Raw genomic sequence first — 23,336 nt, forward strand, 5'->3', positions numbered from 1 at the left:
CACTGTCTCCGCCTGTGAAGTAGCATTGACTCGAAACAGTGTTATTAAAAAAATGTATGCGAGTTTTCACTCTGAGAGCTGAACACGAAGGGAAATAAAGGACCGTCCTCGGTAATGAATTTTTTTTCTGAACAATTTTCTCTGTTAATATTCGTTTATGTGCTGTAAGTAATTTTCTGTAAGAGGATTACAACTCCTGTGGGATTTCAACTCATTTTTACCATTGTTATTATAAAGGTAAGAGAGAAAATGTACAACCGAAAAAACTGGTGTATGCTGTATTGGATAAAATGTCCAAATTACATTATCTTCTTTTTTACAACAGCAATTATATTTTGTGATATAAATAAATTTACAGATTCCAAACCCACAGTTATTTTATGTAATGTAAATAATAATAATTCAGTTATCTATTATTATTATCTATTATTATTATACTTTATCACTTTAATATCTCGCTTAATATTGTTAGGATGATTAAATAAAATGTGGTGACATGACCTGAAAACATAACTTAGTATGGACGCGGTAAGAGATATATTACATATATTTTGGACGATCAGCGTCACTTGGGAGACCTAGAAGCAGATGTTATGGTAATGGTGAACTGTACCTTGAAGAAATAAGACGTTATAGTGTAAAAGTGTGAACAAAATTCAGTCGAGACATTATAGGGTCCGGAAACAAGCTTTTGTGAACAGGATGATTTAATTTTAAGATCCAGAATGTATGAAACATCTTGACAAGCTTTTTATGTATCAACCTTTGAAAGAATCCTATTTCATTCCGTTAGTCAATACTAATCGTAAAATTGGTGGTGGTAATAATGATAAATACCCAGCAATAATTTGAATAAAAAACGACGTTTCGGAGATGGGACAATTGTCCCATCTCCGAAACGTCGTTTTACGTTTTATATTTTACTAGACGATGGATAATATCCAAGGAAATTTTTATTCAAATGACTCTTCACCATCGTCAAGAAGTTTTAGATTTGACCCAGCAATAAGCCTGAACTCAGCCGATAATTAAACGAGCCTTTGGATCAATCCTGAACCTCTTCAATCCAGTAAATTTAAAATCATCAGCAGTAAATACATATAATAGTAATGGACGATTCCAGTTTTCAGTTGAGTAGTACTTGCCAAGGAGTTTAGTAACAGTTAACATAATACCAACAACAGTGACTGTACTGCAAATACATCAGATCATCTTTAAGTACCATTGCTTAGTACTATTGTTGCAGTTAAGCTGATTAATGTTATAGTGCGCACTTCATTGTGCTTGTTTTAGACAACGTACTTCTGTTGAACCCACGTAATCTGTTCAAAAATGAATTGGGTACAAAACACGCTCTATATTCTTCTAAAGCGGTTTCGGTTTCGGAAATAATTTTACATTGGCCGATATTATCCTAATTTGATAAATTATCATTAGTACTGTTTATTTTTATAGATTTCTGTTTATAAGACTTTGGTATATGACATTGTTTATAGCCGTCACTTAATGTGATTTTTTTTTTAGGTGATACTTTCTACGTAGGGCGAAAATTTGTAGCGGGTTTAATAAGTTACTATTTTGTGGTCCTGTATTTCATGTTTAAAGATTTTGCAAATACAGTCTTTTGATCTCAAGTTAATATCTAAAGTGTGTGGATAGATTAGCATTAGGTTTTTTAAATCGTAATAAACCTGATTGTTGGGAGGAACTTGTAGGACGTAAACCTCTTTAGCTCGGAATCGATTACGTTTTACATACAAGCAGAATCAAACCCACTTTCATCGAATAATGAGTTTTTTCATAACAATACAACGAAATTACAACTTTCCAAAAAAAAACTTCATCTATTACTTTTGCCGTTCTGTCAACCGTGTTCGTGTGCATTTTTTGTGTGGTTGTGGTTGTGGTTGTAGTTTATCTTTGCAAATATTGACCAAATCGATTTGTAACTGCATTACTAATGCCCGCTGAATTATCCGGAGATTGTGGAATTGTGTAAGCGAAATTAATTCCAAATAGACTATATATTTCGCCTATAGTCTGCGTATTTCCTTCTCGCGATGAATACTTTTTTTTGAAATTAGTAACCATTAAGAGACTGTAGTTAATTATGTTTGAACTGCAACTATATACGCTTGGTGTTTCTTATGAAATTTCACGTCCGGCGTAATTGTTTAACGTTTTAGGCATGTCGAACATATTTTTATTGCCGTAATTTATGTACTTTGCCATCTGTTACTGTGAACACTCATTTTATTCCATTTCACGTTGTAAGAACTTCGTTATTGCCCAGTTAATACATGTGTTTCCTTAATACGAGTTCTTCACATGAACTGCGTAATGCAGACTAAGACGGAGAGGTTTTTCTGTACGTGTGTTTCGTCCTGAAATTATTGCACGGTTTTAGATCAGATTTGTTATTGTGGACGTACGCCTGACGTTATTGGGCGGATTTCAATTTTAGTTTAAGTAAATCTCAAAGAGGTTATGACAAAATATTATATTTTAAGAGTAATCTGATAAGAACATTTCAATAAACTGCATAACATTGTAAATGATTGTAATTCGAGTTTTAAATTTACCAATCTAATTTATACCTGAGGACGGTTAAATATAACCGAAACATGTCGTAAGAGACGTTCCAATTTGTAAATCGATCATTCGATGCGGAACGTGAAATGATATTTTAAATATTTTATATTTTATTATCTTATTAAAATTGTGATTTGACGGAAAATATTAAAATATTAACCTAATTCACAATATGGCGCAAATATACTACCTTACAAAATATTATATAAAAATAAATTATAAAATGTAATAAAGAATGTAAGGTGTTTGAAAATGTATGCCCCCGATCTTGTTAGATGATACCAGGGTTACGTCCTTCTCTTATTTCTGCTTGTGTTCCTTCAATTTAAAATTTTATTTTAATGAAGACAGTTTCTGGTTCAAGGTCATTCTGCGCGATAAAATATTGTCTGCGAATTTTCGCAAAAAAAAACACTGTTTTGAAACCGAGGCTTTAGATTCTCTGTGTGGGAGTAAAAGAATATAAGCTTGTAGACACATGCGAGATCCTGTGTGGTCTGAGTGGATAAGATACGTCAGTTTTAACGTCTAGTGTTATACCATTCTCTCTTATTCCGTTGGCCATTCAGTGGCTTCATGTATAAACTTAATGGGCTTCAAAGAATGAAAAGTTTCTACAGGATTCTAAGAGAGAATTTTACGATGCAGAAACAATTTATGAGGCTTATGTGAAGGTTTAGGATGTGGGTCGTACAAACGTCTCTGAACTATCTGTGTGTCACATGAAACAGAGGAGACTGCTTGTAACACCATTTGATTTATGTCCTAAATAAAGGGCTCTTGGCTTCATACATTAGTCCTCCACCTTTAATTCTCGACAGAATTAGGCCAAAAGAAACAGACAAGGGTGAATAATATCCGACTGTGTGTAATGTATTATCTGCAGTGTAATTTGCATGCGGCCGAATATTTTTCTCTTAAATTAAATTCGAGTTAATATAAATATACATATAAGAAAGAATGAATTTGTAAATATTTTTAATAGGGCGACGTAAATACTTGTACTAAGTCGTAATAGAAACTTACGACTTATTTTATTTAACCAAAAGTATAATATAACTTATTTGAATGCTTAAGTGGTTAGGGATATTTACAAATTTTAACTGCTTGTTACAGAGTATTTATTGATAATCTGTTACTCGCTCAGCTGATCAAGAAAATGCCCACTTTATATAAAATTCAAAGATCCATATCCCGAAATATTTTAAACGTGTAGGTGTCTTTAGAAACTTTAGGACACTGCTTTCGATGCAAGTTAATCAAACATCTTATTGCAATAAATTTAACATTTCATGTATCTAGTAGGACATAAATTGTTTTACGTCTCATGTTGCCCTGCAAAATCAAATCTATCTATTCCACACATCCGTCTAACAATTGTTACCATCAATACATTACACTCACATTCATTCAGTTATCTTATTCTATCATGGAAGAACACTTACCTCATCGTCAAAGTTGTTATCTGGATCAGACATTTATATTGCGATAGTAGATCCACCAAACTTGGAGAATAAACGAACGAGCGAAAAATTTTCTTTGAAACGTCAACAATTTCAAATTTGTATTAATACGCAGATGAACGCAAAACGCTTGTCTGAATTTACGTACGCTGTTATATGCACAGTTTCGATTGTTTGTTCATGTTCTCATCTTCGAGTTTTGTCTTCAAACAATTCCTTCTTCGTGCTTCAAACACTAATCAAAGAAATGTGATGTTTTATTCTTTTGTATATCAGAAACACCTTGTCGATTAAACGGCTGAAATTATTACAGGCAAGGACGGGCTTTTCAAGTGAATTCAGCGTTAGAAACATCCAGGATCTGGGCAGTTGTAGGTAGTAGTGTTTATTATTGTACGCAGATTCTGTGTAAAAGATAATTCCATGTCAGCGGATAAGAGTCATTAAGTCATAAAGGATAAGAATGAGAAGTTCCCTCCTGAATCCAAAAAGGCCTAATAGAACATCATGATGGCTTTCAATTTACATATTGCCGTAGAAAATGTTCGAATGGAGAGTTACATAATTGAAGACATTTTAATAGATGTTACAAATTACATAGAAGCCATCTCAAAATTAAATATCTTTAAGTGTAGGAGAGTGAAAAATTATAAATTAATAAAGATATAAAAATAGTTTAGTATGTATTATTATCACAGATATAAATATACTTAGGGTCAGATTTGTAGTTTCTAACATTCGTTGGACGAGTAATGTCGATAGATATTTCCAGATATGACATTTAAAAGCAATATTCTTTCAGTCATCTTGGTTAGACGTGGATTTACGTATCTTCAAAATATACAAGGACGAAATGACATTGAAAGCTATTTTGATATTTGAGGAACATAATATGTGAAATTATTGTTTAGAGTTTATTTGCGAAGTTAGTGAATGCTTCAGAGACACCCAAAATAAATTCACTTTCACTTTTATTTTAAATATGATAAAAATGTAATAGTAACACTGCATGGATAAAATTACTTCGAATATTACAACTGTTCAAGACGATCAAATTGTTTATAATATTTCAGATCAACATTTAAGATGTTAAAATATTGTGAACGTCGTTTTCGATATTTTTTCATGCACTGTGTTACCAAAAATGTCGTGGATAAAAGCGTAATAAAACTATTTTAATGACATTTGCGGGTACAGTTATATTCGGCAGCAAAATTATAAAAGTTTCTTTAAAGTGTTTCTACTTATTGGCATGCCTGGGTTGTTCTTTCAACTATGTAGGTCAGTTTTAGTGTTTTCTGTCTTCCTTCTCAGGTCAAATGTTTTAGAAGTAAAATGACAGTTTATGAAGCTATTATATGCCTTTCATAAGTGAAATATTTATTGACGATCAGGATCATTTTAAATTGTGTGTTTTATCATGAAGTTTATGCCAGCAGCTTAGAAAGAGGAATGCTCCTTTTAAGACTATTTCCTTTCGTCTGAAACTCATAAAAGTTTCTGCTCGCGTGGACTGTTCGAAGTGCTGGATCTGCAGTGTGTTTGGAAATTGTAACTTCCTCTAAAAGAAGCACATGACTGTTTTACTGACTCGATTGGGACTGTGGAGTACGTGAAACGGGGGTAGCATCGTCTTTAATGAAACCAGCAGCAACAGTGAATTAAGCCAAGATGGTCCAACTTTTTTTCCCTCTGGCCAAAAATTGTTTTCCTTATCTTTAAAAATATTTATTTAAAAATAACAAATTACTATAGTGTACGCTAATCTATATTTTTTTTTAAAATTCACACAAATTATTGTAGTTGCATGTTATTTAACCCTTTGAAGCCGAAGATCGTCTGAATATTATTTATGAATCCAGACCGTACCGCGAAGAAAACACTTCACTTAACCATTAGAAGTCGAATCAGGCGGTACCACATAAGATTTAACATCCCGGTCAAAGCCTTAAATGTACCCGGAACACTTAACATTTTCCGGCAGGGTGTTAAAGCTAACTGGGTGCTTAAAGCATACGAAATAATAATCAAAAATTTTTTTAAATCTTTCGGAGTAAAAAAAAAATTAAGGTACGAAAACTATTTTCGTGAAGAGGTCTGAACTGGGGTTCGCCAAGCTTGCGGGTGTAGCATCACCTTGACCCCAGGCAGCCTTCCGGCTGGCCTAGTCCGAGCTGGACATGCAAAGTGGGTGTGCAACAGATGGATTCTGTTACTTCCACATTCCATCAGTCGAGAATCCAATCGATTTCGTTAAGCGGCGTGGTAGCCAACAAACATTGGGAACGTTTAAAGTGCTAAACTGCTGTGCTCAGTTTACAATTTTCAGATAGTTTACAAAAGTATACATTTATTGAACAGGAGGTAAAAAGCTATTCTAATATCTAGTTTGCTGTTCCCAAATGCGCGATATGTGATTTTAATTATTGATAAAGCTAATCAAGAGAAGAAATGCGACTCTGCAGAGTAACAAATTGTATTGTTGACATAGAAAATCGGTAGCGGAGATATTACACAGCACAGAGCCATAAATATTTCTCTAGTAATTTTTTCACTTCACCCGATAGGCGTACACAAATATGTTATAAAATGTTTTTGATATTAAGGAGGTTCGTTATCTTCTTTAATCTAATTTTTTAACAACGAGGCGGCTTTACCGAACTGGAATTCGGATTTATCATCTCGTAAATCAAGAGCTGCATTGGACATAAAAATGAGCCCGACAATTTTAATGACGTTTGGGAAAAGAAATGGCATTTTCTCGCTCCTTTAATTACCTCGAATTTTGTAAATATTACTACATAAACCACGTGTCTTCGGAACTCATGTGATATGTCCATACTTCATTTATCGTAATCTATAGACATTCTTCTGCTTCTTTAAACCAGGGATCCCCAACGACTTGCCAGCGAACATCATGGTTCCCTCAGAGGGGTTTCAGGGTGCTGGCAAGAATTTAAAATATTTATAATAATTTATTTATATGTCACTGGTGATCGCAAAGCAACTGGTGATTTTCGCTGTATGAACAGAATCTCTTTGACTGCGATCAGATGTCGCACCAGTTAGTGATTTGAGCGTAAGTTGTGGTTACATTTTCTGTGAAAATATTTCCTATTCCGTAGGCCAGGTTTTTTTTGGGAAATATCTTTATTTGAGAACAGAAGATGGAAATCTATTCGTAATATAATTACTGACATTGGCAGTTTTTGGTAGATTAATACCTTGTCCCCTATAAATTTTAAGCATCACCAGAAGCACGTCAACCAGAAGAAGATTAAATACCCCTGCTCTAAGCATGTTTAATATTGGAGCTATTCCTGAGTTAGACACTTATCCGAGATCATATTACTACAGTGAAAGCATTAGGAATTCTGTTATATCCTATGAACTTTGTACGATAGATGTAATATTAGTCGTTATTTGAATGTGGAGAGTTCGCCTGTGTTGATGTTTACAGCGGAGATAGATCATGCTGAACCATCTCGACTTCATTTGCATGCGTCCCGTTATGCTTTGATTTGTTTAATTGTGTACATTTTCTATTTGTACCTGTCATTGGTGATCAAACAGAATGAATCAGAATGTGTTCGAAAGGGTAAAATCATTCATTGCGACATTTTCAATGCAATACTACGACTGCTACTGCATTAGGCACTATAGCTCATTCAGAGCTTCGGCATCTCAGAATTATTTTCTGCCAACTTTTCGAACATTGTCGACAATTCGCAAGGCCTTTACCTACTAGGATAAGACAGCATGCCAAGACGAGCGTACGCGTCAGTGCTTCGATTAGGTTTCGATCCCAGTATATGAACGTCCAATACCGCGCTTCAAGATATATTATTATAAAATAAATAATATTTGTTGTTGTTTTATGTCAGTATGAATAGAATAACAATTGAGATGTATCTACTGAATATTCTCCATTTTAAAATTTGTGATTCGGTTAAGGGTGTTGAATCTTGGGGGGGGTCATATAAAAAAAAATTTGTTAGTCTAGTATATGTTACTAGTTTAGGTTGGAGTTTATATTAAAATAGGAATTTGTGGATTCGCGTTTGGAAATCCGTGGTTTAATTTCTATTTGCCTGAACTATTTGTCACTTAGCTGTCTCATTAATTCTGTTGGAAACCTGCTGTGTCATTTGGTGTGTAGTAGTGACAACACACTCGCCCTGCCCGGATGCTGTTCCTCCAGAATACTGCTTTCTGTTATTGTGAGTCGCCGTTAAAGATAGCAGGCGTATTCTGTGCCAGTAAATAGCAAAACTCATCCTACGAAGCGTGATGGTATTGTAATTTAGATATCATCTATACGAAGTATATTAATTGAATGTATAATGTGAAGACAATGCCTCCCTGCCTGTTATTTCTCAGCTGCATCTTTGAATACTTAAAGATTTACCGTGAAGTTATACATTTAAGGCGAATAGTATGATACAAGTTTACCTACGTTTTAGAGGTATTTGCTGCCTCCATCATCAGGGCAATCCAGGAATTTTCAAGTTATGTACGAACGCTTGGTACGGAACACTGGAGTAAGACACACGACATGGTATATGGACTCGCCTCTGTCCCCTACACAATGAAAAATCAAAAAGCCTCTTTGTGCCTTTATTAGTCACAATGACAAATTAATTATGTCTCTTTTGTCTCATTCCGCAGATGCCGGAAATTATTTAAAAACCCCTTTGAAGATGAGAATTTTATTAACATAAACTCGTAATTCACACAGCTTCCGGGCATTTTATGTTGTGCTGTGAAGTGTTCCTTCCTGTCCACTAAGGTTATTTAATGACTGCTTTTATGTAGTTATTTGTGTATTTTACAACGCTGTCAATAACTCGAGTTTCTATCGTCGAATGACAACATAATTAATAAATAGGAAAATATATGCAGTACACGGAAGGAAAGGGTCATGGCCTATTTTAAGACACTGTCCTGGTATTTGCCCAAGGGACTGAAAAAGACAGCGAAGAAACTCAGTCTGGTGAGCCAGTCTCCAAGCCGAAATTTTAACCCATAACTCAGAAATAGTAACCACTTTGCCGCAACGTGTGACAGTGACAAGCAAGTGTAACATCGGGTGAGGAAGGTTATAATTATTATTATTATTATCGTCGTCAGCATCATTTATGAGGCCTATAGATGAAGATGTCCTGTGCATTTAAAGATATTTCCTCCGAATTCGCGTATGGATGAACCCTGATGATGGAGGCAGAAAGTGCCTTCGAAACGTTAGTGGACTTCTGCCAGACCGCAAGGCGCAACAGCCCAGAAGACGATCACCTTCATGACACTAAATTTCACAAGGAATCGCCACTTGAAGTATGTCTATGTAGCATATTTTGCTTCGTAACTTATTCCATTTCTCTTACAACCGAATACTTTTTTGAGAAGTTTTAAACATTTGTGAAACATGCTCTTTTATATCTCAGATATAAGAACTACGATTCATTCTTTGCAGAACAACTGGGAGCGTTATTATGTCTTGATTTTTAGTGTTTTTAAAAGCTTGAGGGACGGTAAATTTTGTACTAAATAATACCGAGTATTTGGTGATACTGATTCTGTTGTTCCCGCAATTTTACGACCAACATATTTTTATTGTATATTATTATTCTCAGCTAATTTTCTTTTACCATTTTCTAATTGTATATTACGTATATTTTTTACCCAATACTGCAGATTTTGATAATCTTACGTTAACTGTAATAATATCTAAACAATTAATCTTACAAGGTTCGTGTTGGATTATAACAGCAGTTAGACCAAACTACTTCCTGTATTTGATAAGCAGTACTATTTCTGCCTTTATCTGGTACGCCTACGAAAGAAATTATAACAATTTCTCCTTAAATATTTAGAAGAGCTGTATGACTTGGGACAAACCATTTTCAACATATTCAATGGAGCTGTAGTAACATTACGTTCAATCTAGGACTGTAAATTGAGCCACTGAATTTACAATTGATAACCAGTGCTTAAAATTAGGACATAATGGGTTGTTTTTCAAACATCCCGAATAATTCAAATGAACACAAAATTATCAAGAAATGTTCTTAAATATCCAAATAAAAGAACTGTTTACATTCCAAGTAAAAGAACACTCTTGTATATTTTAATTGTGCCTGAGGAAGACATAAACACTAAATACTGCCTACAGGGGATATAGACAGCACGGAGGCCCAAATTAAAATAATATAGGTTTTAAAATTGTGACTGTTCAATTCAAAAGTAACGTGATCTTTAAGGCCGCTATTAAACTTATACTTAGCGATCGAAGGACCTCACATCCTTTACCGCAATCCTGTGTTAATAATAAATTGAACTTGAAACCAGATTATAGATGTCTCTTATCCAAGATTGATGTCAAACCACTTAACCACTTAAGAACACTTAATTTGCACAGGGTAAGGTCCATCTAACACTCTTTATATCTAATTGTAGTATTAAACAAACACTTATAAATCGAATTAATCATTTCACAAGCAACACTGCTCCAACAGAACCTACACTGAAAAACTGAAGAACACTGAAACACTCGTGTTTTGGGCTAGGTCATGCTTAACGGAAGCAGCAGTAGTAATAGTAGTAGTAACACGGGTTGGTAGGTGTAGGAGAGCGTTAGGTGCTACAGCTGGACTGATCGAACGCGAACCGAGTGCAAGGTGGTGGATATTCTGCGATGCTCCCCGTTTTTGTGTAGCCGGGCGGTTCGCTTGCAACTGAAGGCTGGAACCTGCTTTTGCTTGGGCTGGCAGCCGACGTCGTGCGCCGACTTCTCTCTCTCGCTTGCTCGTTTTCTCTCTCTCTCTCTCCCTCTCTCTCCCTCTCTCTCCCTCTCTCTCCCTCTCCCCAACCGGTCTGTGCGTGGAGGAGAATCCAAAAACTGCAGCTCTATCTAGTGCACTTGGAATGCAGTCCGATGAGAGAAAACAAGATGGCTAAATGCAGTGTTTTGTGAATTTCAGATCCTCATGGCGTCGAATATGAAGACGAGACTTTCGCGGCGAGTACAATCAATAAAATCCTCTCGGGCAATCAGCCGCGTCAACTGGTTACCGTAGTAAACCGACGTTTCGGGAACAAACTGTCCCCATCATCAGGGTTCTGATGTTACGAGTCAGAACCCTGATGATGGGGACAGTTTGTTCCCGAAACGTCGGTTTACTACGGTAACCAGTTGACGCGGCTGATTGTCCTAGAGGATTCTATTGATGAAGATGACTGTTTTCTAGGATGTCACGTCGTGTAGTGTCATATAAGTGGGATATGGTACGGCCCTGCTCTGCGCACTAGATAAATACATTTGCTGTCTGAATATATACAATACATTGTTCCGGTTGAATAAACTAGGTCTAAGCCTGTATGACGCGGTGAAGGAAAGGCCTGCCTCCCCCCCACTCTGGGCCGTATTTCGACCTTTCAGTGTATGATATCCTACGCTCATATGATAGGACTAGCTAGCTATATCCCGGCATAAAGCAGCACTCAGATGTCAGACAGATTATTACAGTTTGTTTTCCGATACTCGCATACGATCTTACGTGACTGGATTCTCGCCAGAATTCGTATCTTTTGAGACGCACCTCGTGATTTTTTTCTGAGAGTTTAAATGAACAGCCTCTTTTCACACTCTTCCCATCTAACGTATTTAGAATACATAATTTATGGGTTTTATTTCGCCACATTCAGACCGCTTATTTTTTGAAATGAAAATATTTTGCATCTTCCGGGCGTCAGTACTGAATTGTAAGGTGATTTGTAAAAGAATTTTCGTCAACATAAAATACATTATAACACAGCTGCAGTTTATAGGTTATATATTAGATTAGTTCTTCATTTGTGTGTAAATGCAGTCCATTAATATCCTCATGTCTCTATTTGTCGATAAAGAAATATGTTCACAATTTTTTTGAAAAGACTCCAAGTCCTTTAGTAATGCATTACGCTTAAGTTCATCTGTACAGGGGGACTGTAAGTGTATGAATCCGACTGTCTTCTGGGATGTTGCGCCGTGAAGTCTGATAAAACTATCATACTACACGACGCAACATTCCAGAAGGCAGCGATCTTCATATTCGCCTCTGTGAGAACCTAAAACATGAAACTGGAACAATGTTCGTTGCCATTCTGTCCCCTTACCTAAAATGGCTTGTTTTTCCTACGCGGGTCTGAACTAAATGAACGATCTACTAAAACACTGCTGTAAAAGAAATGTAATGTTTCATATTTTTGTAGGAAACCAGAAATAAAATGTTTTTCTCTCTTTTAGGAAAACGAAAATGGAAGGTGAATTCATGTTCCAGGAACACATGGGAACATTGACAAGTGGTGAGTCACCATATGATTGATTTTATGTAGAATTTAATCTCTGCAAGTTATTTATTAATATATGTGCTCAGTATAGAGACTCAAGAATAAGATTTTCATTTATGATTATTTTCAAAAATTAGCAGCCTACTTCCGATTATTACCACACTTAAGACAGAAGGGACAGAATTATAATAGTGACCTATAGGAAGGTAAATATTCCAATTTCTCTTATGGCCCAAGTTGTTAGGACGTATTACGCCTATATTGTATTTACGAACTTTTATTATCGTTAATGGACTTAGTAAACTCCATCGCTTTTCTGTCTTAGAACTTCTAATAGGATTCTAATCGCAGCACATTTCAAAATCTTTCGTCTTGGAAACGCTTTCATATTGAGGGTAAAATAACACTCACGCTGTATAAAAATCCAAAATCTTTTTATTTACTTAATGAACTGCATTAGAAATGCAAATTTGATTTACATACATTCAAGGGTTTACAGAAAACTTTTTTATATAACCTACTATAAGTTTGATTAATGCTACGCTTTGTAAATCCGTGTTATTTACAAAGAGAGACGTTGGAAAGAAGTTTACTTTGATCGAATAGCATAAATTATATCTAGCAAAGTAAAAATGTTCCGTGTATAAAGTAAGTGATTCGTTGTTTTACTACATTTTCATGGCTAAGACTAATTGATCGTTTCTACTTGAAGTGTTAAGAAAAAAATATATAAAATGGCAAGTCAAGGTCTACTTGAAGAATCTGTAAATCGTTATAAAATTATGAAAAATATGGGGATGATGAACTTCCACAGATTCTTCATTATCACATAGAATTTCGTAATATCGATTAAGATATTGAATAGATATTACTGAGAAGACGCATTTAAAATCTCTCATGCACCCACTTGGTGTAGGCGTAGCGACAACGATCTGGTATCGTTTTGGGAGTTCTTTCTTTGGACGATGTCTGCTAGTTAGGTAAACGTTCAAGTAGACGACAGAACAGGTCGCCCTTATTTATCATTCTAGGAGAGACAGCGTTTGGCATCATGAATGTCGTATATAATTTTATAAGACTTTTGGATTAAATTTATAAAGTAAATCCAAAATTGGGAGAAAACATCCGTCCGTTTTATTCCCTACATATATAGGTAGATTTAGATTATAATTTTTATTAAGCACCCAACGTGACGGCCGCGTGGTTGGCACATCTGCTTTGTATTCGAGAGAGCCCGGGTTCGCATGTAGGGCATGAGACCGGCTGTAATGACCGATTTTTTCTTTTGTGGTTATATTCCGTGTTAGTAGTTTATATTAGGCTATTTGCGTCTTCTTGGATGTCATTTCCATTAAATCAGCCTATCATTCGATGTTTAATGCGAGCTGCTGACACAACCGATAAAGAAACCATAAAAAATAAATTTTGTATTACGTGCTATTGGACGCATTCGTGACTAGTGTAGGTCTGTATAACACCAATTTGCATTAAAGTCATACCGAAAAGCATGTATTAAAGTAAGGTTGTTCTTAAAATATGGTTAGAAAGATATAATTAAAAATCTGGAACTTCGGTCTCCAGTTTTTTATTTGATGAACATTTAATTGGATAGGCCTATATGGAGAATTAAGTTCTGATTGAAAAAGTGTTTTCTTTTTATTACTTTGTAACAATAAGTTTATATGCACAATGAAACCTTGTTTGCTCGGGCAAAGTGCGAACACGAGTTGCTGATGCTATTTACGAGATCGATTTATTTTTTATTTTATTTATTTATATGTATTTATTTAAGCCAGTGAGTGTTAAAGTGCTTGTTTACTATATTGGAGTAACTAAACATTAGTAACTCTCTCCAGTAACTCGTCCTTGCCCTAAACGCTAGTGAACAAACCTTAAAATGTTTGTATCTGCAGTGAAAGTACATAAAGGTATTCTTATATCCCAAAAAAGACGCATTTGCAAAATTTGCACACGGACTTGGCTTACGCCAACGTCTTTCGTTTATACAGACACTTGTTAATGTCAACAAGCTTCTCTTCTTCCAATAAAACTGCCGGAAATTCGTTATTTCTGGCTTGGAAAGGATTTGCGTGTAACGCTAGTCCAGTATGAATGTCTCTTGTTTTATGAGTAAACACTGGACATCAAAGTGGCTGTGAAGTGTCGAATAGAGAAACACAGGGCGTGGTGTATCGTCATAAAAAGGACATACAGGTCTTACAAAAACAACTACAACATGAATTACGTTCGTTTTATGGATAAACACCGGGATCTTCAAAGGTCATTTTGAATTATTTTAGTTAGGAGCATCAGCTGATTCGTCACCAAAATACAGAGAGACCACAGAGATTATAGGCCCACTGGTATATGTGAACTTGTCTCTAGACCAGTGTTTCTCAGTCGATGATCCGTAAAAATATTCAGTAGGAATCTGTTTATAATTACGTGGAACTTCTGCATTTGAAAGCGGTAGTTGTTATATAATCTAAGATTTAAATTGTTGATAGCTGTCTTCTGGATTGCGTTGTCTAGTCCGGCAGGAGGTTACCTACGTTTCAGAGGTTTTTGTTGCCTCATCGCCCCGGTGATGAAGGCAGGAAACACCTCTGACGTCCAGAAATTACCTTCGTTCATATTCTCGGGTGGGATTTATTTTGTAATTTTACGAAATGAAGTTCTTCCTTTTTGTAATATTTGCTGTTGTTTTCGTGATTGCAACGTTTATTTGTACGTTCACACGATATCCTGTTCCTGCTGTTCTATTATGGAATAATTTCTATAAACCTGTGGAAGAAAGGCTACCTCCTGAAACTTTGTTCAGGCTACTTGTATCACACGCACGTCGAATAAGTAACCGCACCCTCACGGCGTTATGAGGAATAAAAGCCGCTTGCTTATAACTTCGGCTTTCAGGGTTAAGCCGCGTCGAATGTTGGAAATTGTTCAACGTTTCTGTGCACATTGCAGTCTTCAGGGTGTATATGCTGATTTGACTTTTTTTTTGGAATCTATATATGAGGCAGGCAGATCCGACATATTCCACTCGTTGCCTGCAGCTTGTACCTTAATGACACTAAAAAATTAAGATGATTCTGAAAGATTGTAACTTTTTCTATCCAAACACGTAATATGAGTCGCGAGCCATCTTTGATATCCGGGCCTGACAGAAGCAGAGTCTAGTGACAACATCAAGATTAATTACCAAGGACGTCTCCAGGGAAATTAAGGGACCTGACCGCTGTCTTGGGCTGTAGCCTTATAGTCTAAATTGAATACAGCACAATCATTTACAATATTGACTCTAAAATATTCACGTCGAAATTCCGTAGATTAGGAATTGCCTATGGCGCTCACATTTTGAAACTGTAGGTACTACTGTCATTTTTATTCATAGGAGATCACTTGAATAATTAATCAGCAGTTATTACATTTCCCGAATTCACAAATCAAGGATTCTGCTGATATATATATATATATATATATATATATATATATATATATTTGGCGTCTTCGTCTTCAAATCTCTCTTTTCGCTGAAGACGGCATTCTTCTAAAATGTCTCTCCTTGTAGTCTGGAAGAGGTTTTCCAACACCAAGTTTTTCTCACGTTAGTTCTTAGCCACATACGCTCATGTTTATATAAATGCTATAAAATTGAAGCTAACTAAATTTTCAGCAATACTTGTGTTGCTTATAAAAATATTATTAACACAGTGACCCTTAAAATAAACTAAAGTCAATCATCGTGCATATGTTAATAGACCTATTCGTATATTAAGGATTATCAACATTTGTCAAAGGACTCGAAAGATATAAGTTTATTTAAGCCCTTAAATGAATTGTTCGCTAAGTGAATGAATCTAAGCTAGAATTAAAATTGTTTTGTAGAACTACATGTATTTCTGTCATATATCGACATTTATTAAAATTGGTCTCTAGACTGAACTGCTTAACGGACTTCTCCGCTGGCCAGCGCCGGGATTTTAATCCGGGATATGCGCATGTTTAGTCATTTTTTGTGTTTCAGCTCTCAGGAGGGGATGTGTTTCAATATTCTACTTCTCTCTTTGTGCAACAAGGCCTGAGAGTTTATGAATAGAAAGGTTTCGAAACCATTATTTATATTAAAATAATCATAAAACTTTTATAGACTATAAAATCGAAAAGAGCGCACGTCAGTAAATTGTGGAACTTAAGAATGTATGTAATAAACCAAGCAGGATAAATAAAAATTACATTAATATCTGTGTAAAAAATGTTTAATACGTACACCTCAGTAAGTTTCCCGTCGCATCTGGCGCTGTGAAATGTTCCAGATCATGGAGGACGCGAAGACAAGATAATCGCATGTGGTTATTAAGATTTGAGGTTTTTGTGGGTTTTGGCGACGTGCAGACATGTTGGTGGATGCCATTGTTTCAGAGAAATATACTGTCTCCATCTTCAACCCTGAAGATGGAGACAGTATATTTTTTTTTTCGAAACGTCATGTACCGACGTGTCTACACTACACCAAAATCCATAATATTAACCATAACCAAGCCCAAAATTTGTATGTATTAAATACATTCTGAGTAATGCCACGATTCAGCACTTTTCCACAGGAAACCATAGCTTTTCAGCACACGAAGAAATTGTTCGTTAGGTATCGTCTTCGTGTTAGAACATGTCATTCAACCCTATCATAAGCTGCATCAATCTCGTTTAAATCACAACGTGCAGTAGCCGGGACCAAAATATTCATTTCACCTGTGTCACTAGCCTACGGGCTAGAAAGAAAACAAATGCGAACTATGTAAACCAAAGACATTATCGATATAGGAACTGAGGTAGCGAGATGCGAAATACTGCCACTGGAAAATAATGTATACATTACAGACTGTATATACTTCCTTATCTTCTACTCCTCCCACCCCTCAGATCCCATTGCTTTTACTGCTAACGGTCGTCAAACTTACAGATTCTCCCCGACTACTGTAACCTCGTAAGACTTGAGGTTCTCACAGCGGTGAGTATGAAGATTTCTGTCTTCTGGGTTGTTGCGCTGTGTAGTCTGGTCGATGTTAACCAACGTTTCAGAGGTCATACTGCCTCCGTCATCAGGGCGATGAAGATTTCTGTCTTCTGGGTTGTTGCACTGTGTAGTCTGGTCGATGTTTACCAACGTTTCAGAGGTCATGCTGCCTCCGTCATCAGGGCGATGAGTATGAAGATTTCTGTCTTCTGGGTTTTTGCGCTGTGTAGTCTGGTCGATGTTTACCAACGTTTCAGAGGTCATGCTGCCTCCGTCATCAGGGCGATGAGTATGAAGATTTCTGTCTTCTGGGTTGTTGCGCTGTGTAGTCTGGTCGATGTTTACCAACGTTTCGGAGATCATACTGCCTCCGTCATCAGGGCACAGCGCAACAACCCAGAAGACAGAAAACTTCATTCTCAATCGCCTTGATGACGGAGGCAGTATGACCTCCGAAACGTTGGTAAACATCGACCAGACTACACAGCGCAACAACCCAGAAGACAGAAATCTTCATACTCATCGCCCTGATGACGGAGGCAGCATGACCTCTGAAACGTTGGTAAACATCGACCAGACTACACAGCGCAACAACCCAGAAGACGGAAATCTTCATACTGTAACCTCCATAGTGATATTGTATTTCAGCCATTACACAGACAACCTTAAATAGTTTCTTTTCATGGGGGTTTTTCAAGCAAAAAGAAACTGTGATTGGCTGTGATTTCTCAGCCCTCGTGAAAAACGTCCGATTGGAAGACCAAGAAGAAGACGGACTGATGACATAGGTTGTGGGGGATAGTAAGCGTCTGGAAATAGTTCGATTTCAGTTAAATTAAGTATGCTGTTTGAATTTGACCTGTACTTTTTTATCATAGCATATCAAATCGGCTTTGCTGTTTTATATCAGGCACTCTTCAAGAGATACCTTCACCCTGCACGTAGATGTTCGCTCTCGTTCCAGCCCTTATTTTTTAGAACGGGTTTGCAACCAGTGGAGCAATGGAGAAACAGTGATCATTCTGGGTCATATCTTAACTGCCGTCCTAATTATATGCCTCATGTGATTAGTAGTAGTAGCAGCCTACAACTGTCTATTGTCGAATGGGATTTTAAATTTAAATGTGCGTAGACTGATAGAATATTTGGAGCTTTTACGGCAACCGTGAGAGGATACCAACGTCCTTGCTTCCATCACAGTCTCTAAAACGTTGGCTGCAGACTCCATTCTTATACAGCTGATCGCCCGAGAAGAAAGAGTAGTTACATTGCATGCCGGGACTGATAAAATTTTGAAATTGTGCCAGATGTAGGAAAAGCAGAATGCTTCTATTTTCATAGTTATGAATCGTTACATATTTTAAGTTCTAAATATATCTGTCATAACAACGGGTCAGGTGGCTTCGATATGCGTGGATTAAGCATTCGTCGTACATACTTGTCCCCCGCTTAATAACCTGAATGTATGAGGGCAAAATGTATTGAAACGCGTTTACCTTATAATCTTCAAAAAAAAAAGGAGAAATGTATATTTCAAACTGTTCATTAATTACAATAAACCTATTTGATTCGATCGTTTTGAGACTGGAGTAATGTGGAAATCTGTAATAATGTAACATTTTCAGCATTCGGGGATATCCATTAATTGTTTTAAACTTATTAAAGTCCTTTTATGAGATTTCAAGTTTTTACGATAGTATAAATGATGGTACTCATTTTGTAAAAATTACTTTTATGAAGTTCGTCTGGACTCAAACTCACCATTACCTCTGCTACTTGTCTGAGCATGGAGTGAAGTTTTCCTTGAAGGCGTTAGTGTTTGTTTCTGCCAGTAGTGAGGCTTCTGAGGGGAGATAGGAGAAACAAAGATCTCTATGTACAGCTTATCAGTTTACGTCGCCTGGCAACAAATCAGAAGTTCGTTAAGCCGACACATGCATAATTCGTCAAATAAGTTATAAGGAGTTTGATTTAAGTTCTCGCGGCTAGGTTACACGTAATCACAAGCCGTTCGCAGATCTGGAAGACGAATCTCGCTAAAAGACATAAGACCGCCACATTATTCGTTTACTTGATTTATTTCATGCAAAGAACGTATAAAATTCAATTTATATCAGGCTCCTAGAATCACTGTCAATTTATTTTAAAATCATAGGAATCTCTTACTTGAATGAGGGACTAGAAGGAACACTTCAAAAGTTGTTTGAAATTGTTAAGCGGTTCCAACCAGATGTGATCACTCGCCTTCCTCAAAGTGACTAAATGACCTTGTTACCAAATTAACCAACCAATTATGCAATTCACTAATTAAACATTCCTATTAAGGTTTGAGGCAGTTATCAGCTTTAATTACGTGTATTAAATGCTAATAACTATTTCAGTAGACTGTTGACCAACAACACATTATTATACCCTCGGTCCTAAGTTAATGGCTTTACCTTGGCTGTTCTTCGAGTAAAGATAGTTTAGAATTTAGTTTATGGCGTAGGAAGACGACGGGATGTTTTCTCAAGTTTTCTCGTTACTTTGTTCTGTTTTGGAACAAGATGCAATTTAATTTTTCTCAAATTAGGGGACCGCGTGTTACAGATCGAGTTTCACAATTCATATGATTTTGCCAGTGCAGTCCGCCGCTGTAGAATGCAGGAGAGGCAGACAGGCGCGAGTGTGCAGCCCGCAGCACATACAATCGATACTCCACTGTAGCGAATACCCGCCGGCCTCACTCGTGGCACAGAGAGAGATGAGTTTCATTCAGCAATGCAAAAGGCCTGCCAAATGAACATTTCTCTGCAAGGATTATCTTTACTTGTCTGCTGTCACTGCAATTGTGTGATTTACCATGTGGTGTGACAGTCTGTAATCCACTTCCTTTCCTATCATTTTACATTTTACATTGAACTTATAGGGACACCGCTAAGGCATTATGAATATTGACTCGATTACAAGTGTTTGTGGAAATTTAAATTGTCATTTTTAATTGACAGCCCAAGCAAAGATAAAGTTTTGTACTTAGGAACTTACTCATGGGATTAAATGTGCTCGAAAAATTCGGAAGAAACACTCCAATCTGTATTGCTTCTAAGACCCAGTTAATTTGCTTATAACGGTCCTGAAAATTCCGCCAAAGGCTAAACCACATTGAACTAAATCTTCTAATAACTTACTTCTCACATATTTCAAATCAGACTATAAAATATATCTGCCCTTTTCTGACAGTAATGAATAATGGAAATGTTTTGTCTGTCTGTCTGTCTGTCCTCATTTTCGAAATTAATTAATATATTTCGTGTTGGCGATCTGCACTGGTAGTTTTCTGGCGAATTCTATTTTTGACTCTTCCCTGTCATCTGTGACTCACAAATTAAACTAAACTCAAATACCTTTTATTTGAAACATTTTACGGTATTATGAGTAGGACTGTTTTACGAAACACACAAAAAAATACTCTTTGCTGTGTGATATCTGCATGGTGATAAACTTTGAAGTGACAGACACATATAGTCTGCTATAAATAAACCTTACAGTCAAAATCAAAGTGGCAAGCACGCATTTATAAAATATGTTTAACGAAACCTTGTGTTGAAGATTTCTGTCTTTTGGGTTGTTGCGCTGTGTAGTCTGGTCGATGTTTACCAACGTTTCGGAGGTCATACTGCCTCCGTCATCAGGGCACAGCGCAACAACCCAGAAGACAGAAAACTTCATTCTCAATCGCCCTGATGACGGAGGCAGTATGACCTCTGAAACGTTGGTTAACATCGACCAGACTACACAGCGCAATAACCCAGAAGACAGAAATCTTCATATTCACCGCTGTGAGAACCTCAAGTCTTACAAACCTTGTGTTGTTTATATACGTTTGTAAATCTGACTCAGATCGATATGAACTTCGTGTGTAGTAGAGGCTACAGTGGGCCGATAGAGGGGATAATGGAATTATCCCGACAGCATCTACAGTTTTTAGACGTGCCTTACGAAATTTCGTCTGAATCTCTCAGGCGGTTTAGGCACGAACAGACAAATATATGTTTGTTGTCTGCAAAGAACATACGTTCGTCACCCAATTACTACTGTTGATGGCTGTCTTCTGGGTTGTAGCGCCGTGTTGTCTGGTAGCACTTTTCAGAGGTACTTGGTGTCCCCAATATCAGGTCGATCGCCTTGAAGAACCCAGAATACAGCGATCCTCAGACTCACCGCGGTGAAAGCCTGAAATCCTACCAAATGCGACTATTCTTTCAACCCTTTCTAAAGTTACATTCATTCTTTAAAACAGTGTTCGCTGTACGTACCACCTACTATACATTCAGTGACTCTGTATTTTATTCATAGAATGCATGTGTTATAATGCTAAGAGCTTTTATTTTCGTAAAAAAACATTCACGTTTTGTCTTCGCAATGGAGAAGCGTTGTATTTTCGTTGAGGAAGGATTTATTGATCTCTCTAAGTACATTAAATTATTCAAGTTCTCACGACGACGAGTAAGAAGATGACTTGTCTCTTGGGATGCTGCACCGTGTAGTCTAGTGTAGAACTTTACCGACGTTTCAGAGGTACTTACTGCCTGCACTGTCATCATCGCTCTGATGACAGAGGCAGTAAACACTCATGAAACCTGACTAGCGGTAAGTGCGATGTTTAAAACGTAGTCTGTTTAGTCCTTCGGAACTGTAAAATGCTCTGTATCAACGAGAATTGCTTTTAATATATGAAAACAGTGTAGTGTGTGGTGTCACTTAAAGCGACATTTATTTTATCGTTTGTGGAACCACAGACAGTAAGGACACGGAAATTACCTTTACATATCAATAGGCCTGGTCTCAAGCAGCTAGTTTCTAGTTCATTTGCATATTCACGCCTTCAGAAATCTCTTCTCTTGACAGTTCCCTTTCTTGTGTACACCAAGAATTCCTCTTTCTGCTATGCGTACTGAGATTTAATGACATCCCATTAAATAAGGTAGGCCACTGTGTCACTTCAGTTAATGAGCGAATAAGTGGGAAGACACATCATTTCGTAAAAGGCCCCGCTGTTCCTAAGAGATTTTTATAGGCGTGTTTGTGTGAACGTAGGTTGCAAGCTTCGCTATTTTGTTACTGTTACTTTAGAAAAATTATGAAGATAATCTATGTATTTTTGTTTCCATTATTATAGAAATTCAGTGCGATCCCCGTTTGTTATTCTACACATACCTACTCAAATACTTGCTGTATCGGAAAGAAGAAACACTTGGACTTTCAGATTTAATTGTGTCTGATTCTTGGTATCAAATAATACATTATTTTAGTGACTTCGATGTGTCTCATTATGTTTTGTAGTACCATAGTTATGTGTCTGACATAGTAAATCGATTTCGAGTTGGACACATTTTCAAAACTTGTCTTCCAACCCACGTCTTGGAACTTATTTTACCTCAGATCGAAAGAACTTTGCTAAAACCTTTTGTTCAAGTATGAGAATCGATTTGAAGAATACGTTCGAAACTTCCATCACTTCAACCTATAAATATCAGTCTATTAATCTTTTGCCTATGAGATTACATAAAGCGACTCTTTGACTCTTCACTCAATTCACTCTTCACCATCGTCAAGAAGTTTTAGATTTGATATAAAGCGAGTAGTTTACAGTATAAAAAATGAATAATTAGCCACTCTAATTAGATAAGAATTTGAATTTTTCTCGCTAATTTATGGCAAGAATTGTAAGGTTGATAATGCTGTGTGCTTGTTTGTGTGTGTGTGTGTTGCGGTGGTGGCGTGAAATGGAGGGTTGTTTGAGAAATTTCCGCTACACAGCTCGTTTGAGGTCCAGCGCACAATTCCGCTCCAGTTTAGTATCCCTAGCTAAAGTATGACGTAATTAGTGACGTCAAGGGGGTTAGTATAACATATAACCAGAGACAATCAGGTTCAACTTCGAATGGAGGAAAATTCCCAAA

General features: G+C 36.6%; 3 protein-coding genes across 5 annotated transcripts in view; 2 read left to right on the top strand and 1 right to left on the bottom strand.

Annotated features, from left to right (window-relative positions):
- Positions 1-10,795, bottom strand: part of Dpp10 (Dipeptidyl peptidase 10) — a 73,193-nt gene extending 62,398 nt beyond the window's left edge. For 2 of the 3 annotated variants that reach the window (XM_022071079.2, XM_022071075.2), the window contains exons 1-2: positions 10,575-10,795; positions 4,038-4,459 (exon numbers count right to left, since the gene is read on the bottom strand). In XM_022071079.2, coding sequence (XP_021926771.1) covers positions 4,038-4,070 — 33 coding nt within the window. In that variant the 5' untranslated portion in view covers positions 4,071-4,459; positions 10,575-10,795. The remainder of the gene's footprint in view (positions 1-4,037; positions 4,460-10,574) is intronic. The other variant, XM_022071077.2, reaches the window with a different exon arrangement.
- TfAP-2 (transcription factor AP-2) overlaps positions 1-12,362 on the top strand; it is a 470,810-nt gene extending 458,448 nt beyond the window's left edge. Inside the window, exon 10 of the mRNA XM_087342920.1 lies at positions 12,337-12,362. The gene's annotated coding sequence lies outside the window, so the exon portion shown is untranslated. The remainder of the gene's footprint in view (positions 1-12,336) is intronic.
- An 18-nt stretch (positions 12,363-12,380) lies between these two features.
- Positions 12,381-23,336, top strand: part of LOC110829151 (nucleolar protein 4) — a 260,141-nt gene continuing 249,185 nt past the window's right edge. Inside the window, exon 1 of the mRNA XM_087342916.1 lies at positions 12,381-12,395. The gene's annotated coding sequence lies outside the window, so the exon portion shown is untranslated. The remainder of the gene's footprint in view (positions 12,396-23,336) is intronic.

The sequence above is a fragment of the Zootermopsis nevadensis genome, unplaced genomic scaffold (genome assembly GCF_977971745.1).
Source record: "Zootermopsis nevadensis isolate Lab colony 2312 unplaced genomic scaffold, Znev_1.0 Znev_ptg000004l, whole genome shotgun sequence".
In the NCBI taxonomy this organism is placed as follows: domain Eukaryota; kingdom Metazoa; phylum Arthropoda; class Insecta; order Blattodea; family Termopsidae; genus Zootermopsis; species Zootermopsis nevadensis.